Genomic DNA, 19,211 nt, shown 5'->3' on the forward strand with positions numbered 1-19,211 from the left:
TGTTATATATAATATACTGTATATTAACGAAGTGAATTTTAAAACATGATTGTAACCAGGGGTAGCGTCAAGGGTTGCATTTTCTTAACTCTAACATTTTTCAAATAAAAAGGTTGCATTGATGTTTTTTTGGAAATGGCATCTAAATATTTGAATAAATATTCTATCGTACTATAATATTATAATAATAATCTGGTTCAGATTTCATGCCCCTTCTATAGATATATTCTGGATACGCTCATGAATGCAAAGAATTTTAAAGCATTTCACAAAAATTTTGAAAGGGTTTCAAATTTAATATTAAGCAACATTTGTGAAATAAATATTTTTAAGTTATAAAAATTATAACACAAATTAAAAGAGATTATTTCAAGATTAAATAAATTTGATAAAGCTATCAATAACTAATATGGTTAAGCCTTCATTATGAAAGTTGATTTTTTACATTTTCTGGCAATGAATAAATTGGATGTAAAATAAATATTAAAAAATATCAGCCCTCACATTTTGAGAAAAATACTCAAAAAACATTAAACTTTAGTTATATTTAGTATCGTGAATTGATAAATTTCTAAACTTCCGTAATTGTGACAAATATTAACTGAATTAAATTAAACAACAAATAGTTGACATTCCAATTCCTCCTATAAAAAATTTAGTTTATCTGAAATATGTTAAACAAACAAATCTATGCATTTAAAAAAAAATTCAGGAGTCACACACTACTAAAATGGCAAAAACTTCAAAATTGTTAAATTATATTATTTTTTTAAATATTTTTTTGAAATATTGTCAATTAGGATGGTTTGTATTCTTATTTTAAAAATCAAATTTGTCGATCTATTTTATTTTTTTAATATGTGTTTATAATGCAGAAATTCTATAAGTTTGCCTTAAAGCCGTGGTTTCCAAACTGTGGGGCGCATCCCCTCAGGAGGGCGCTGGATTGTTGCAAGGGGGGCGTACAACTGTTTCCAAAATACAATTTTCAAAAAAAAAAACCAAAAAAATTGAAATGATATACAAAAATAATCATTTACATTACATATTAATTTGCAGCTTGATAATATCAATTGAGTATTTATGAAAGGAAATTGTTGCAAAATTAAGGGAAGCGCAATATTTTTTTTATTAGAACAGTGGCGGAGAGGCGATGTAAAAAAGGTTGGATACCACTGCCTTAAGACCACGTTATAAAAGTAGTGTCTTCAGAATAAGCCGAATAATTTTTATTTTACAAACAAATGCAATTTTCATATCATCTTAAGGTTCTTAGAGTCATAGTAAAGTTCTTATACTATTTGTACTAAAAACAGTTTCCACACACACATATACATTATGTGCTCAACGACACATGACGTGTATATTCAAAATTTTGCCTAAATATGACTTTGAGAGATTATAAGCCATCATATACTGAAAATTCATTTATCATAAATTTATTGCCAGGTGTAAAAATAATATTTTTGCATGTGACAACTACGGTAGCTTATACTAGCTTTTATATTTCAAATGTAATAATTAAATCAGTTTTCTGATTATCTAAAAACTAATGCCAAACAATGTTTTATTATACCCATATATCTATATAATAATATGATAATAATTATAATAATATTATTATTTAATGGTAACATAAGAAATGACTTTAGTTTTAGCCGCGTGGCACAAAATAAGTTGTACTTAGGCGTCTTTAGATAAATAAGTACAATTTTAATTATAATTTCTACTGTTATTATTAATGTTGTGACGTGAGATAATATATAATACGAAGAAGTTTATTATAAGGATAATATTACAAATATTGTGTAAATACTGACAGATATTGTAAATATATATTAGTATACTAAACTATTTATTATACATATATGTATATGCATGCAACAAGTTAAGGGTTGAAGTTATCTATTATTTTTCGTAGTTTATTGGTAAAACAACTTAAGATTTTGGCGACTGAATGAATTAAAATCGAAATTTGTTATTTTGTTTTTATTCCGTTCAGCCAATTCAATTTGATACATTTGGTGAATTATTTTATTATTAAACAAAATTTGAACAAAAATGAGAGCTATAAAAATATTATGACCCGGATATATAGCAACTCTTATTATCATAGCAATAGTTAGTTTTAATTTTGTTCACATCGATTTTAAATATAAGTTTCAGACAATAAACTTTTAGAATATAGCAGTTTTTAAAATATTTCACCAAAAAGTGATAAATTTTTAACCTTAACTAATGTATGTATAAACATATATGCATAGCTTATTATATAATATATTATATAATAAAGAAATATAATATGATTGTCCATGTGTCTATATATGTGAAGTATGTGAAAATAACTATATTTTGATTTTAAAAAATAATAAATGGTATACTTGTATCAAAATATTAAGTTTTTACTATAATTGCAGCATTTATTGCCATCATGAGTTAACCAAATCAATTCTTTTCTGTTGATACAAAAAAGGGGCGTAGCAAACATTAATAATAAAAAAAAATATTTCACAAAAAGCGAATTATTTGTTCAATCAAATTTAATATCGTTAAAAAAGAACTCGAGGAATGTAAAATTGTTATTTTAAAAAGTTTTATTTTTTCCGGGCCGCAGGGGCTCCAAACATGGGCAAAAATTAGTAAAATCTTACCATTTTTTGTTTCATTTCACAAATAACAATAATGACTTATTGCAGGCTCATAATATTTTAGTATCTATGATGGATGGTTATGATCATGGAAAGTTTGATAAAAATCGTCAATTCAATTGCTAAAAAGCGATTCGGTCGATATATTCCGAACAGTTTTTGATATTGAAACGAAGGCGAAAATTTTAGCACTTTTCTTCTAATTCCAAGAAATCGACTCGGCCTATCGTTAAAAAACCAAACATTTTCTGGCAAAAACATAAACCATTCCTTCGGAAAGTTAAATACTTTGGCAAAGTCAGGTCCAGCCGTTGCAAAAATACAAAGATACAGTTTTTGAGAGAACTAATTCTAACTAAAGTTCTAATATACTTTAAACAAGTAATTTTAACTTTGCAATTCTTATAAATTTTAGAGAATGTTACTGTGTTACAGTATTTATTTATAATAATCTATTTGAAAACATTTAATATTTCTCGATATATTTCGTTACGGTACGGGAAGGTCCAGCAATTTGCCTTAAGGCACGATGCCATACACCACTAGTTCTATATTTAAATGTTTAACTTTTCGAAACATTTAATTTTCTAATTTTATCGAAAATATCTAATATAAAATCATTATTTCTTATGCAACATTAATTTGTATCGAATTCAACATTTTTAAATTTAAATTACATTTTTAAATTTGAATTTGTCGCTTTTGAACTTACCTCCAAAATATTTCATTTTGTTTTGCGGATACAGGTTGGTACTACTGAGCGAAGTGAACACGAAGAGCTCGCGGACAAGACTGACAAAATAATCGTTCTTTCTTTCCGAGCTTGCCTCTTGTAAAGAACGTGGTAACAAAACTATAAGATCCTAGTGAAAAATATTGGTAAAGAAATGTTCTACGGGTATAGAAGTTCATATAAAATATTAACAAAATGTCCATAGCAAGTGAACGCGTCGAGATGGATGAAGATGAAGTGGCGTTCACCAAAGCCCGTGAGTTGACCGACGAAGAAAAGGTAAAATTAACCCAACAAGACACGCGACTTGTGAGTTCTTTTAAAGCAAATAAGTTAGAAATAGATTCCAAAAAGAACTGGGATTTGTTTTATAAACGAAATGATACCAGATTCTTTAAAAACCGGCATTGGACTACACGTGAATTTGAAGAATTACTAGATGATAAATCCGAGCAAAGTACGCCAAAGAAAATGCTAGAAATTGGATGTGGCGTTGGTAATTTAATATACCCCTTGATTGAAGATAAATTGAATAGGTATTTCATATATGCTTGTGATTTATCTGAAAGAGCAGTCGATTTGGTGAAATCAAATTCATTGTATGATGAAAATATAATGAAGGCTTTTCAATGCGACATAACCAAGAATGATATTTTCCAGTATTTGGAAAATGATTCTGTGGACATAGTTACTGCAGTTTTTGTTTTATCAGCGATACACCCAGATAAGTTCAGCACAACGCTGCAAAATATTTTTAATATATTGAAACCAGGAGGTGTATTGCTGTTTCGAGATTATGGATTGTATGATATGGCTCAATTAAGGTTCAAACCTGGAAATAAAATAGCTGATAACTTTTATGTACGGCAGGATGGTACTAGGTATGTAAAATTATCTTATCTTCATATTTTTTGATGAATGCAATGGGCTAAGTAACCCAAATGTACATTTGATTTAGTCTCATTACTAGAAAAAAATTACATTTCTCACCTTACATGATGATTTTGGCAGGCTCCCTCATCAGAGAGAACCCAAATATAAAAATATGTTGAAGTTTCTGCCCACTGACCTTACTAAAATTCATTTAGACTCAATTGATATTTTATAATGTGTGAATATTAATTCCATACTTACTTCCAGGTCATTCTATTTTTCTACCGAGTACCTTGAAAGCCTTTTGAGGTCAGCAGGATTTCACATCATTTCAAACACCTATATTCATAGACGTACTGTGAATATAAAAAGCAACATTGATGTTCCTAGAATATTTGTTCAAGGCAAATACATGAAGCCTTACAGTTGATACAGGTAATTTCTGCAATAAGCTTACTTTGTTTTATTTGAAATTTACATAGTATAATTACATACATTTTTGGTTGTATGTTTTTTCAGTTACTTTGTTAGCTTGCTTCATAATTTACTTTTGCATTTTCATACTGTGATGATATTATAGTTCAATTGATCGCTGTGATATTTACTATTGCAATGTCTTTCGCTCCTATCTGACTAGACAAAGATATATTTATAAAAGTTTCATTTGAAATGTACATGGATTAATTTTCTTATCTTTTTTTTCAGAATCTGAATGAATCTTTGGAAATTCACCTGACTGATATCAAAATTATTAATTTGAACAGGTAATTATTCATAAAATTCTTTTTAATGTTTCTTAATGATGATTTATGGCAGGCTCCCTCATCAGAGAGAACCCAAATATTAAAACATGTTGATATATATCTGCCCACTGAAATATTAGAAATGATTTTAAAAAATGTAATTGTATTTTTAGATTATATTAATCTGTTTTTCTTTCTTTTTTAGAATTTCTGAAACAGTGTCTCATCAGCAATTCTATCTTCTATGGAAATATTCTGCTTTATTATCAAAAGTAAGTAACTTTCATTGTCTTATGAAGTACATAAGTTCAAAATATATTGTCTCCTTTCTCAAATTTTCTAATAAGTTAAAAATGATGAAAAAAAAATTAGATTTTGCTGTGATATCTAACTAGCAATGTATGATAACTTCGTCAGTTCCACCTGAATTTTTTTTTTGTATACCGTACATCTTTTTTTTTTTTTAACTTGACATTAAATTTAATCAATACTTTTTTCTTTCCAGTATAATTAAAAATGCTCAGTAGCTGCAAAACTAAAAGAAATATTAGGATCATTTGATCCGATGAGAGAACCATGCAGACTTTCTTATCTCAACTAAGCAAGGTATTTACATAATAAACAAATTACTACATAATCTACAGTCTTTTATGATGAAATTATAGTTCAATTGACTTTACTGTGATATCTAACTAGCAATTGTCTTTCGCTCCTATCTGAATATTTTTTGTATACTCGAAAACTTACTTCGTTTGAAATTGACTTCTGAAATTAATTCATTACTTTTTTTTTTCAGTATGGCTGCAATTACTCAGTGGCTACAAAACTAAGAATTATGATAATTCCATCCGATGGAAACCATGCATACTTTCATGCGCTTAACTGAGCAAGGTTATTACAATAAACAAATTACTAAATAAAATCTTTTATGATGAAATTATAGTTCAATTGACTTTACTGTGATATCTAACTTGCAATTGTCTTTCGCTCCTATCTGAATACTCTTTCATAATCATCTTTATTTTGAACTCACTTCAAAAGTCTAACTCTTTGGGTTTTTTTTTTAGATCCATCCATTGCATGAATCTGGTGATGCTGGTGAAACGAAATTTTGAATAAGGTAAATTTCATGCATTATATTTTATAATAAATTTTTACTTATGATGATATTATAGTTCAATTGAAAGTTCTATGATATTTACTTAGCAATGTCTTTCGCTCCTATCTGATTTTTATGAAGCACATAAATTTGTTATAAAATTTTTTATTCTATATTATATTATATATTTTTTTAATTCAGGTTTAGTGTATGGGAGATCATCATATCACTGAAGCAAAATGTATATTGTCTTAATAATCAAGGTTAGTTCTAGTTATTTCATGTTACATTTTTTGTTTCAGTGATGAATTAAACTTCAAATGATTTTCTGTGAATTTTCATTATATTAGCTCTATCTGAATATTATTTAAATACAAAATATTTACTGAATAAAACTTCAAACATTAATAACAAAAACATTTTTGTTTCAGATCGATCTCCTCAAGGGGCTGATAAAATTAATACTATATGTATGAGATAAAAATCACATTGTGTATTATAGTAATTCTTAGTAAACTATGTACTCACATAACAGATTTATTTTAGTTTAAATAACATTTAGATTCAAAGTACAGATTCAATAGTTTCAGCATATGTTTCATTAAATAGCTTCGTAAGCATCAGCTTCTGGATTTTGATTTCCATGTCCATTCAAAAACAATTCCAGCTCATCTCGTTTCTTTTTATCTTTCTTATTACTCTTCTTTTTCTCTTTATCTTTGCTCTTTTTAGATTTTTTGTGCTTCTTTGTTTCCTGAAATAAAATTTCATTAAATTACCCATAATTTCAAAAATCATAAATCAAAATTTAACACTGAAAATTACAAAAAATATTTCAACAAATAAAGACAATTTATTACATTAATGATTGCTATCTGTTGAACCAAAACAAATTTGCAAAATTGCGAACTGCAAAATTATTTGATAACAATGTTTAATTTTTACCTTTGTCTCCTCTATTAAACCTTGATTAATACTACATGTACCAGTGGAATCCTCTCCACCTGCATAATTTTAATAATTATTAATTCAATAAATTAATCAAAATTTAACAATGTTGCCTATACCTTCTGGTGACCTTCTCACTTTTGAAGAACTTGGTATCCATTCATCAGAACCAAAGTTAACATCCAACTCTTCACTTTTTAGACTATCAAAATCATTCTCTTCATTGGTGGGTTGGTCATAATTAGAAAGTGGTTTAAAATCACCAATATCCAGTTTCGACATATTGATATTGAAATTATTTTTTGTAGAGTGAGAAAATGTTTTGCCATTTGAAACCATTTTATTAGAATTTTGTGTATTAAATTCTTCTGTGATCTCTTCTGCACCATCAATTTCCTCTTGGAATGTTGCAACTAAAGGATTTCCAATTTCTGCATCACTAGAATAAAAAATTTGCTTTTTAAATCAATTGCATGCTTATGATCATTAAGTAAAATTAATAAATAGTGCAAAATTGTACTTGTAAGAAAGTTTTTAGGTAAACAATAATTATTGTAGATGTACCTATCACTGTCATGTTTATCATCAGCCACTGCAGAACCTCCAACATCATCTAAGAAGCTCCTGTCTAAAGCATCATCAGGACAAAAATCTTCCACGGTGTTCAATTGACTTTTATACAAATGCTTACTGAAATTAATATAAAATTAATTGAAATAATTATAATTTTTTTTAAATAATGTATAATTTCTGTTACCTGTTACTATTTGTATGTTGTGCAGAATCAGTTTTTATAATTTTATTCTTAACATCCATATTTCTTTGTTCAGATGAAGAACCTATTACTTCACTACTTTGTTGACAGATTTGTGGTGATTTGAGATTGGCCGTCAAATTTGGAACTTGGCTATATTTTGTAGGGTCACTATTTACAACAACTGGTTTGCCTGCAACTATTATCGGATGACCTGCACCAATTGTAACTGTGCTATGGCTTTGTATTGGAATGTCTTTGCGTTCGTTTGTGCTATCTTGAGCATTATTAGATGGTGGTATAATATTTGTTGAAATTTTAGCATTGTGATCTGCAATTTGCCGTCTCTTTTTAACCAAGTTGTCTAGAAATTTGTTATAATTTGATTCATCAGATTGCTGTAAAGGATAAATTGAAAATCAAATTCATATTAGGCAATGGTATTACTAATTATCTTTCATATTTAAAAATATTCTACATTATTATTTATCAAATTTTGTTACAACTTTGGATGAAATTAGATGTTTGTTTATTTTTATTATATGATTATTAATTTATAAAGATATTACACATTAAGCTAAAATTTAACTAATTTTTTTTAATATGTTTCAAAGGCAAAAAATAGTCATATATTGCACAAAGTTGCAAAATTATAGATTCAGTTTTAATGTGAAATTATAATCACATTTTGTACAAAATATTTTACCTGGAACAATAGAATCTCTTCTTTTGTAATATCTGTATCTCTCTTATTTCTCTCTAATAAAAGCTCAAGACTTAATCTCTGCAGTCTCAGAAATGGAAGTCCTAGAAACCGATGAAGTAAATGTAGGCCAAATCCATTTCTCATGGAACTTTCTGCATACAAGGTTTCACCAGATCTCCTATAGTAAAATTATTTGTTTTACTTAAAAAATTATAAATAAATATTTTTATATTTTGGACTAGTGACTTATTGCAAGACTTATCTACCTAAAGTTGTGATAATAGGATAATATTTTATTCTAGAAAAGTTACTTTATCAAGCCAAGTAATTGGTTTTGTATATTAGCAGCAACTGATCATTTAATAAGTGTGGTCAAAAAAATGATATTCTAGCATATAAAATAATAAACCACTTGCATAAAATTTTCAATAAATCCTGATACTTGTCCATTTGTTACTGCTTGATGATGACTCATATCGCAATGATTGCCTAATATTAAAACTGGAATATCATCTGGTACTTTAGCCAGCTCCTTGCAGACATAGTCAAAGGTCCTATCAATATATAAAAATTTATTTAGCTTAAATTTATATTATTATTATACAAACATATTATATCATATTTATTTCTCACCAAGATTTAGTAACATCCATCATTAATATAACTCCATGAGTGCCTTTGTAAACATCTAAAAATTCTGCGTCCAGAGCAGGTGGGCATGCATCTATAGGACTTGTCGTCAGAGATAATTTCAAACCACTATTTTGGGGTCTGGATTTTCCTCTATCAACAACATCCCATACTTCTACCTGGAAGAAATATATAATAATAGGTTCAAAATAAATAGATTCTAAATGGTCTTCAGAAGTATTGCCAAAATAACTGTAAATTAACATTATTAATTAAACTAATTGATTTTTTTAAATTATTTTTGCCTTTATCACCTCATATATTATTAATAACTACACGTTTAAAGGCTTGTGTGCACTGTAATTATTAGAATAATGAAAAACAACAATAGACTTAAACAAAGAAATACTTATTGAATGATTGATGTGCCTAGTATCGCGACAAACTGAATACTGAATTATAAATTTTAAAATATAATACAAAAATTATTATAACTGCCTGGAAGAGAGAGTTCCCAAATATACACTAATACTACTATAGAATTTTGGGAATATTTATTTATGGGATTTTTCTATAATCCCACAATTTGGTACATGAATACATGGGTTTAAAAAGATATATTAATAACAAAAATATAAAAAGAAATGTGGTGTATTTACTTAAGCTTTGGAAAATATATGAAAAAATTATAGGATTTGCACCTGCATCCTGTGCTCACTTAAACTAAACAATGATCTTAATATATTTTACGAATTCTTAACAGTAGTATTAAAGTAATAAGTATTTAATGATATCCAGTTAGGAACTAAAATAACTTTAGATTTGAAATAATTTTTCATGAATATATAGTTTTATTTAACCTAATTACCTTTACAATATCATCTGTAGCTTTGAAGGCCCATTGAATAGAAGCAACTTGAATTTGTTCAGTTGGAACATATTCTTCTATAAAACCCCTGCCTTGCAAGCGTTCTAATAAACATGATTTACCAACATTGCGATCGCCCTTGATTATGATTTTCACTAAAACACAGGATAAAAAGGTTAATATTTCAGTAAGATAATATTAGTCAAAAAACTAATGGAGCAGAACAGTTTCTATATATAAAAATATATGGAAATTTGAGTAAACAATCATAGATAAGGATAAACTTGACACTGAATACCTAGGTACAATAATTCTTATAAACATTAAATACATATATACGCAGGATGGATATCTTTCTTTCATATATTATCAATCAAGATTAATATATTTTATATATAAAGTTCAGTACCTAATTTGCAAAACGATAGCTAACTTTTGTGTTTTAGAGCGATCGGATTGTGGTATTTTAATATTATAAGGAAAAAAAACAATTCATCAAGAAGAACACCATATGTATAAAAGACAACAAGCATTTTTACCAATAATGATAGAATTTGTAAATCTCAAACTTGATTGAAACTCTAAATTAGGAATATAATAGAAAGTATCATATAATATAAAATGGGTATATAAAGTAAGTATTGAATTATATAAAAACCTAGATTTTATGAGATAACCTAACCTTTAAAATATCTTCAGACTTTAAAGTAAAATCTTTCTCTAACAAAGTATGTTATTTTAATATTCTATCTCTATTAATACTATATTATTCACATACTGTTATATTGAACTCCTTTCGAAAATTTCTTCTGCAGAGTACCAGGCATGGCCTGGTGACTGGGAGGGCCATTCGAAGCATTTTCTGCTTTTCCAGCTAGTCTTTTGAAAGCTGAAAACATATCAACGCTGATATGTTAACTTCTCCATAAATACTTTAATTAAACTGTCGAACACGTCTTACTTTTACGACCAACATATGCACTATAAATTTAAGCCATTATAAATTAACTAGTTATAAAATATTCATTTAGGTAATTAAAAATAGAGGAGTGGTGAGTCAAAATAACATTGATGTTATATTAGTTTTATATGACATTTTCATCAACATTGCAAATTCCTCTGCCACTAGTTGCAAGCTGCAACAAGGCAATGTCAACTCAAGTCAACCCATATGTCACAAGACAAGGTTGGCTAAATAATTAATTTACATAAAATATATGGAAAAATGAGGAAAATTATTTTTATTATAATCGCATTGCATTATTTGGATTATTAAATTGAAAAAAATAATAGTATTTTATTTTATATTTCTAAATGAAATACCTTTACATCTCGAAACATTATCGAAAATTTATGACAGATGATACGAAAGTTAAAATATGTAGAAGGAAGTAATCTTTATTACTTCCTGTAGAAAAAATTTAAATTTTCAGAAGAAAATCCTAGTTAACTTCCCGTAGGGTAAGTTATTGTAATGAGCCGAAAATCGGAATTGAAAATTTTTACATTTCTCGACGTTTTGAAGGTTTCTGAACATTTTGTCATACCTCAGAAAAAATGGATGTGTGTGTGTGTGTGTATGTATGGATACAAATTTCCAGTCACGTTTCGGGGCGAACGAAACAACCAATTTGAATGGTTCAAAAAGCATTCGATTCGTATCGATAGGGAAAAGAGCTGATTAGTTTCTGGCAAAGGCAGGTCCAGCCGTTTCGAGGATACGGAGCAAAGAGTGCAGAAAATAAAAATCGACTTTTTGAGAGAACGGAGTATCCGATTTGAATGATCTAAAAAACATTCAATTAGTAATGATTGGGAGAAGTGTTTATTAGTTTTTGGCAAAGGCAGGCCCAGCCATTTCGAAGATACGGAGCTAAATATGTAAAAAATGACAGTTTTTGAGAGAACTAAGCGTCCAATTTGAATGATTCAAAGAACTTTCTGCTTGTCCTAACAAAATAATTGATTTTGGAAAAAAAATTTTGTTCCATTTTTTTTGATTCAGATTTTATTTTTAATTCTGACTATAGTTCTAATATACTTTAAACAAATAATTTCAACTTTGCAATTTAGTTTATATAATTCTTATAAATTTTAGACAATGTTACAATATTTATAATAATCTATTTGAAAACATTCAGTATTCCTCGAACATTTCGTTACGATACGGGAAGTTCCAGCAATTTGCCTTAAGGCACGATGCCACCCACCCCACTAGTTTTTTTTTAATTTTATCCTTTCTCGATGTTTCAAGCGATTCGAATCGATTAAAATGAAATACAAAAGGGCTATGCTTTGTATGAGCCGAAATTTGACATTTCGTCGACGTTTTTTTAAAAAACGGCTGAACCTATTTCAATAATTTTAAAGCCATTTTATGTAACTCAATGAGGATTCGTATTGATTAGATTTGCGTAACGATAAGCCCTTTCTTTATAAATAACGGAAAAATGCAAAAATTTTCGTCTACGTTTTAGGCAAAAATTCTGAACCGCTTTTGAAAATTCAAAATTGATTGATTTTTAGTCAATTTGGCCGGGCTATTTTTTCGCAATTAAAACTGCGTTTTTAGAAAATATGTACAAAATTGAATAATCTGTATTTGTTTCTAACATTATAAGGCCCTACAGAAACTCAGTATGTTTATAAACTTTTTTATAAACAACTTATGAATTATTATGTTGATTTACCATTTCTTGACACATGCCGAGAAGTTTATATTACTTAAGCGTTTAGCCTTAAAACTTACTCCTACTCTATTTTTTCTTAATTATTAATACGCAATATATAGAAATTTTATACATGATGCCTGAGATTATTAGAATACCAAATATGATCATTTAATAGCATTATGTCGAAGGTCTTATTGAAAAATTCATATGGTAACAGAGAGCTGCCTCAACAGTCTCAACAATTACAACAAAAGATTCAATAAAAAATAAAACCAAATTAAAATTATCAATATGTCAAAAGTCATGCATAAATACAAAATATTTACCATGCTGTGTCAGATAACATTCTTATTATATTAAAACAATTTACTGAGTTAAATGGTTTATTCGTTTATGAAAATACATAAAAGCTATAATAAAAATAATAATATACTTCTGTCAAGAATATAATATTTTCCTGTTCAGAATGCAACCACAAAATTATTATTTATAATTGCATTCAAGATTCATATAAATATATGTACTAAATATTGAATAATAATATGAAGTTAATTTTGGTTAGAGTATAGTTATAAATCTGATGTTGCATCACACACAGCACTAATAATATTAAAAGATATATATATCATTTGCATAATTTAATCAAATAAATTAGCAGCAATGATACAAAATTTAAACCAAATTTTTACAATTTTTTCACAATTTACCAAATTTTATAAAACAACAAATTTTTATTAACTAAACAAATTTAATTATACTGTACTTGAACTTCTTCTACCAAAAGATGAGTAGGCAATCCCAGCTTCATTTTCATAGTTTATACAATTATGATTTAATTTTTTCTAACCTTTATAGCATTTGCAACTATACCTTTTAACAAATGCAATTAATGAATTTATAAAATATAAAATTATACTATTTCCTTTACTTTTATATTTTATAATATCAAATCCTTGCGATTCATTACTAATAACTTGTGGTCTATAACGACGATTTTCTTTAAAAAATGCTTACTTTCACCATTGTCATCTTATAGCTGCTTAATAGGACTCTCAAGACCTGCTGCAAGCAATTCTACAACTTCATGTTCCAACCAGAATATTCCAATATAGATCCTATTTTATGACATTGGTATCATATTTTGTCTTTTGATCCTCTAACAATTTTGCCAATGGCGAATGACCACTAAATAGTGAATATCCGCCACCATTACCCCACAGACTTGAAGTGCCATTCATACCAGATAAGAGAGATGTATAATTTAAACCGTTTTCCTCAAGAAAGCTAAAATTGCTATAAATTGATGTTGATTGATTTAAATCAATATCTTGCATACTTTTACTGTTTTCATCTATCCAATCTGTAGATAAAACCGTAGGTGATTCTATTGGAAGGCTATACAAAGACTTCATAGCCTTGTCTTCTCGTTCATTGTTTGAATCGTATTCTTCTTTCAAGTCTAAGTTATGTTTCATTTGAAGAATTGTTTGCAATGCAACATTAGTTCTAGCTCTTTTTGGTTTAGATTTAGCAGAGCCCGGTTGAATCATTCTCACTATAGCAGCCTTTTCATCATTATTTGTTGCATTTGAAGTATTTTCAAATACATCAGCACTGCAATAATAGTAATTAAATTAATTTATAAAATTTTATAAATAGTAATTTGATAGTAATAAAATGTTATTTTACCTTTTTGAAATTTTTTCCAATATAAGCTTAGTCCATTTCAAGACTCTTTCACCGCAAACCTCATCTTGAGTAAAATCTGACAAAATTTCTTTATTTTGAGTCAAACCAAAGGGTATATAATTTGTCAATTCCAATTCTTCATCAAGTATACCATCACTATCATCTGCAATGCAATAATATTACTGAAACCACAATCGATTAAATATTATGCTTATTATAGCTTTAATTACCTATTCCAGAATCACTTTCAATTACATTGCTTGTTAATAATATAAAATGATTTTCCAACATTTTAAATGATTTTTTAAAAATAGTTTCACCAATCAGATGCTCTTTCCTCATAATCCATGACAGAAACAAGTAAGCTGCAATGAGAATAATTTAGCATATTGAAGAAATTAATTATCATTATTATCGATAATTAATATATATTATTCTCAGTAAATAAGTATGATTAATGTACCTGTTTTATACGATTCATCAGTTTTTTCCAACAGATAAAATAAATGTGTGTAGTGTGTTAGAATAATTTGTTTCAAAATTTCCTCATCTTTTGATAATTCTGATTCCTTGCATACTGCATCAATAATTTTTGAATAGGAATATGTAACAAGTATGAACGCCTTAAAGAAATAAATAATACTTACATAACTAATTAATGTTATTTTGAGCTTGCTTACAAATATCAATATTTTTTAATTTTTTTAAAATTATAGATATAAATTAGTTGAGTACAAATAACACATACCTCAATACACTTTTTATTATTCAGTTGATTCGTTACAGGGCATTCAATTTTCATGTCATAAATTGAATTATTCAAAACATAATACATCTGTTTTAAAAAAGCGCTTATATAGTCTTCTAGAGTAGAAATTTTGCTGCATTCACTATAATAAAAAAGAACAAGAAGTCTTAGATAAAAAAACATTGCTACTAAATGAATTTCATGGAATAATATCTATAATAATATTATACTTGTAATTTATATGTATTGTATTTTATATACTAAATAGATGTAAATTGTTTACAAAATCAGTAATATAGTATGTTATTATTGAATAACTGAATTAATTAGATTTTTTTATTGTGAGTGTAATCACAAACACTACTAAACTATTATTCAATACTAAAACAAAATATGTGTAACTAATATAATAATAATACTGAATATAGTAACAACTTACAATGTTTTATATTCTTCCAATAATCTCATCAAATTATTATGCGCCGGCATAAAAGATTGCACACATGAATTTGCTCGACAATACAAAGAGCAAATCTTAAGCGCATCCATTGAAGATGATTTGGGTTCCAAAAGAGCTAATTGGTTGTATGCATGACCAAAAGCTGGTGCTACTTTGATTGCTTGCCTTAAAAAAAAAAACAAATGTAAATCTTGATAAAGCAAATTTCAAACAGTGTTTTAATAAAGTTTTTCAATCAATACATACTCATAAAAATTTTGCGCCTGTTCTTTATGTCCTTGATATCTAGCCAGATCTCCAAGATGAACAAGGCAGTATTGTCCTACAAAGCTTAAATCCGTACTGGAATAAAAGCAATAATAACAATCCACACTATAATAACTTACTTTTATATATATTTAAAAAAAAATTATATATAATTCTTAACTAATACCTGATTTGCAACACATCTTTATGAGCACCCCAAGTAGAATTCAGTAAATTTATGTAAAATCCTGATGCACCAGATAAATACCACGATAATACAGCAGAAAACTCAGACTTTTGTGTGACATTGTACTTAAATTAAACCATAAATTTTCAAAAATATGACATTTTTTTGTTAAAACTATATAATTCATTAATCTATTATAGTGTATAATTCGAAATTATTTTAAACAAACCTCCTTATTTTTTATCAGATCTTGCAAAGATGAAATACAAAGTTTGAACCCAATATTCCATAAATCTTGATCAATTTTATTAGTGAGTGCATAGTTAATGTCAATAACGAATATATGACGATAAATATGCTGAAGCTCTTTTAGCAAAGCAATAACATTCAAAGTTGCAAAATCTTTAGGCTCAAATTTTGTTAGTTGTTCCTTTATAACATCAGCTTTCCTACAAAACAGTAAAAAGATATACATTATAGTAAATAATAAATAAGATATATACTATAGTAAAGATCTAAAAAAAAAATGTGTCTTAAATGCATGTTACTTATAACTTTATAATTCAATTTGATATTTATATTGTCGAAGATGTTTAAAAACAGCAACAAAAAGTCACAATGCTAAAAAGTTGAAGCATTTACAAATGTGAACAAAACATAATCTAAACTATTTATTAATCCCAAAATTTAGATGGGTGATAAAAGGTAGATTTTATATGAAATTGGTTCAAATGCTATTATTCAACAATAATAAACTAAATCTTCAATCTAATAGAATATTATATATGCCATGTGCATGTAAGCACTGATCTTCTAAAATTAATCGTTACTACAAATTAATAAAAATGTATCAAACTTTTATTATTGTTGGATTATAGTAAACACCCAAACACACAAAATATATATGGGTATAATAAACAGTTCTTGACACAATAACAATTTGATTGTTTTCTCAAGCCCATAGCATTCCACATCACAAATAGATAAATATTTCCATTTATCTTCTTTGATTTACCTAAGAAATTCTATCGCTGCTTTTACAACCATGTCAATAAAACCAATGCATATAATAAATACTATGCAAAATATAACAATATTTTTTCAATTATTTATTATATTGTTATACTTTGGATGCGAATATTTAAATAAAATTCACTTTCATTTCACATATTTTTGACAAATCTGCCTGTAATCAAGGTTGACAGTTCAGACGTTGATAGCACTCAGAGACCACGTGATGGCAGGGTGAGGACTTCACAACGCTTGTGACGTTGTTCACTCCAGTCTCTTGAGCTCAATAGGCAAGGCGGCTGCGACATATTTCACTCGTAGATGTACGCGGCTAATTTAAAATTGTCGCACTGTCATGCTCTAATAAAAGATTCACTCTTATATAACGAAATTTTAAGCAACTATCAGAATCACGTTTAAATAATTTGGTTTGAATTTCTCTGTCATAGATTTGACAGTTGAAAATAAATATAAATACATATATTTGTCACCATGCAAAAAGTACAGGTTTTCAAACTTTGTAAGTTAACTTCTAGTATATTACTATTAAAATAAACAAAAATGTATTATTGATATATGTATATGATTACATTCATGTTTCTGTAGCTAAATATAATAGAAAAAAAAGAAACTAAATTAAACATACGTATAAAATTATTTAAATATATTACACACACATCACGCATATATATATGTATATATATATATATATCAAAATACATACTCTTTATTCTAAAAGAGTGTATGTATGTATATATGTATTTATATTTGGACTCGTTTGTTATTATAATTAAATTTGTTATTTAGGTTATTATATTTAGACTCGTTATTTATGTTTATTTATATTTATATTAGATTTGTTATATATATATATTTATATGCATAGATAAAAGAAGTGTGTATGCATAGATAAATAAACATGTGTGTATGTATGTTTATATGTATTTTAGACTCGTATTAAAAGACTCGTTACAGTAGAAACAGATACACATGTCATTTATCATAAATTTATATACCTCAATTTATCATAACTTTTTCAGAATGAGCTAAAATGATTTAAAATACTTGTTAAAATAACGTATAAATCAACCATCCAAAAGTTTTTAGTGTTGCTTCCTATTGTAGTCGCTGCCTCTCGTACTAATCTATAATGTCACCATTGTTTGAGGAAATTCTTGAATGTCAATTTTGACGTCTTAAGTCAAACAATTGTTTGTACTTGTTTACTCCCAAAACCATTATAAAACCTAAAAACACGTCCAAATATCTAGTGTAAAAAATAAACAAAACGAAGCAAGGAATTTAATAACATTATTGTTTTGTGAATACAAATTATTGACAACATGACAGACAATCCTAAGCAAACTGAAGAAGTAAAATCTAAAGTTACTGAGAAAGATGTTCCACCAGAGGTTGATCGAACACTAACAGATAAGTTAAATAAGAAGTTACTCTCATCATTCTGGAACGAATGAATAATGGATCCATTGACAACGTTTTTAAAGATGACAAAAATCCTACACTCCAGGTGGGGAAGACGATGAATTTGCACCTTAATATCTCCATCACAAAAGACCATTTTATATAAAGTATTTATAGAATAGCATATTGATATATTAATATAAAACTGCTTTATACAACTCCACGTATATTCAAATCGTCTTGTTGTGATAAAAATTGATTTACTTTTTATTTGTGACTTGAAAAAGCGGAGCAGAATGATATTATACTTTTATAAATGTGTGTTTATTCAGGAACTATGAAATAAATATTCTATACTCTCTAAAACATAACTGTTTGATTCGTTGACATTTAATTCAATGAATTTAATAAACCATAAAACATACATCTACACGCAGAGCGTATGATAATGCAACTATTATTTTGTAATGGTTCCAAAAGCTTTCAGACATTTGCAGCTTTGCAGCTATAGCTTTAAATCCTCAGTTATGCAAATAATTTTGATGATTTTTATAAACACATTTTACTCAATTTGAATATAATAAATATCGAGTTGAATCCATGGACTACCATCCATGATTTTAACTTATTTATTATATTCTTAATAATCACAGTAACTTTTAATTATTCATGTTTTTTAATGTACAAAATAGTTTATAGTTTATATCACTTTTTAGACACTATTTTGATATTACAAGTTAATTTGTGTCTTGAGCAGCTATCAAAAATATATTT

At 27.3% G+C, this 19,211-nt stretch overlaps 3 protein-coding genes, 3 non-coding genes and 2 pseudogenes across 6 annotated transcripts; 6 read left to right on the forward strand and 2 right to left on the reverse strand.

The window, feature by feature from the left end:
• Positions 1-3,480: 3,480 nt before the first annotated feature.
• LOC113385445 (methyltransferase-like protein 6) lies at positions 3,481-4,684 on the forward strand. The gene is made up of 2 exons (XM_026623297.1): positions 3,481-4,262; positions 4,522-4,684. Exons 1-2 carry the CDS (start codon positions 3,577-3,579, stop codon positions 4,682-4,684), a joined length of 849 nt encoding a protein of 282 aa, XP_026479082.1. The 5' UTR covers positions 3,481-3,576.
• Positions 4,685-4,810: 126 nt separating this feature from the next.
• On the forward strand, positions 4,811-4,895 carry LOC113387121. The gene has a single exon (XR_003368086.1). It is a non-coding gene; the product is annotated as a small nucleolar RNA snR60/Z15/Z230/Z193/J17 (small nucleolar RNA).
• Positions 4,896-5,636: 741 nt separating this feature from the next.
• Positions 5,637-5,725, forward strand: LOC113387118. The gene has a single exon (XR_003368083.1). It is a non-coding gene; the product is annotated as a small nucleolar RNA snR60/Z15/Z230/Z193/J17 (small nucleolar RNA).
• A 189-nt stretch (positions 5,726-5,914) lies between these two features.
• LOC113387115 lies at positions 5,915-6,003 on the forward strand. Its single transcript, XR_003368081.1, has one exon. It is a non-coding gene; the product is annotated as a small nucleolar RNA snR60/Z15/Z230/Z193/J17 (small nucleolar RNA).
• A 151-nt stretch (positions 6,004-6,154) lies between these two features.
• On the forward strand, positions 6,155-6,226 carry LOC113387124 (annotated as a pseudogene).
• A 430-nt stretch (positions 6,227-6,656) lies between these two features.
• On the reverse strand, positions 6,657-10,929 carry LOC113386007 (rab-like protein 6). The gene is made up of 10 exons (XM_026623822.1): positions 10,781-10,929; positions 10,003-10,157; positions 9,138-9,313; positions 8,921-9,058; positions 8,505-8,682; positions 7,802-8,196; positions 7,609-7,734; positions 7,164-7,483; positions 7,042-7,100; positions 6,657-6,850 (listed from the first exon to the last, which is right to left on the reverse strand). Exons 1-10 carry the CDS (start codon positions 10,899-10,901, stop codon positions 6,698-6,700), a joined length of 1,821 nt encoding a protein of 606 aa, XP_026479607.1. The 5' UTR covers positions 10,902-10,929; the 3' UTR covers positions 6,657-6,697.
• Positions 10,930-13,481: 2,552 nt separating this feature from the next.
• On the reverse strand, positions 13,482-17,063 carry LOC113386008. The gene is made up of 10 exons (XM_026623823.1): positions 17,020-17,063; positions 16,234-16,453; positions 16,005-16,129; positions 15,818-15,913; positions 15,551-15,736; positions 15,112-15,253; positions 14,827-14,986; positions 14,594-14,728; positions 14,364-14,526; positions 13,482-14,288 (listed from the first exon to the last, which is right to left on the reverse strand). The coding sequence occupies exons 1-10, from the start codon at positions 17,049-17,051 to the stop codon at positions 13,790-13,792; spliced, it is 1,758 nt and encodes a 585-aa protein (XP_026479608.1). The 5' UTR covers positions 17,052-17,063; the 3' UTR covers positions 13,482-13,789.
• Positions 17,064-18,358: 1,295 nt separating this feature from the next.
• Positions 18,359-19,211, forward strand: part of LOC113386009 — a 7,821-nt pseudogene continuing 6,968 nt past the window's right edge.

This window comes from Ctenocephalides felis, unplaced genomic scaffold, assembly GCF_003426905.1.
Source record: "Ctenocephalides felis isolate EL2017-DRISC unplaced genomic scaffold, ASM342690v1 CF-g0.4_SCAFFOLD_03571, whole genome shotgun sequence".
NCBI classification, from domain to species: Eukaryota; Metazoa; Arthropoda; class Insecta; order Siphonaptera; family Pulicidae; genus Ctenocephalides; species Ctenocephalides felis.

Bases quoted from the DNA above. Each gene is read 5' to 3' on its own strand.
- LOC113385445 (XM_026623297.1), top strand. From the start codon at position 3,577: ATGTCCATAGCAAGTGAACGCGTCGAGATGGATGAAGATGAAGTGGCG. The intron at 4,263-4,521 runs GTATGTAAAATT...ACTTACTTCCAG, and splicing joins GTACGGCAGGATGGTACTAG to GTCATTCTATTTTTCTACCG.
- LOC113386007 (XM_026623822.1), bottom strand. From the start codon at position 10,901: ATGTTTTCAGCTTTCAAAAGACTAGCTGGAAAAGCAGAAAATGCTTCG. The intron at 7,484-7,608 runs GTACATCTACAA...TTTTTATTCTAG, and splicing joins GATAAACATGACAGTGATAG to TGATGCAGAAATTGGAAATC. The intron at 7,101-7,163 runs GTATAGGCAACA...AAAATTATGCAG, and splicing joins AGTGAGAAGGTCACCAGAAG to GTGGAGAGGATTCCACTGGT.
- LOC113386008 (XM_026623823.1), bottom strand. From the start codon at position 17,051: ATGGTTGTAAAAGCAGCGATAGAATTTCTTAG. The intron at 15,254-15,550 runs GTAAGTTGTTAC...TTTTTATTATAG, and splicing joins TTGGAAGAATATAAAACATT to TGAATGCAGCAAAATTTCTA. The intron at 14,987-15,111 runs GTATGTGTTATT...TATTTCTTTAAG, and splicing joins ATAATAAAAAGTGTATTGAG to GCGTTCATACTTGTTACATA.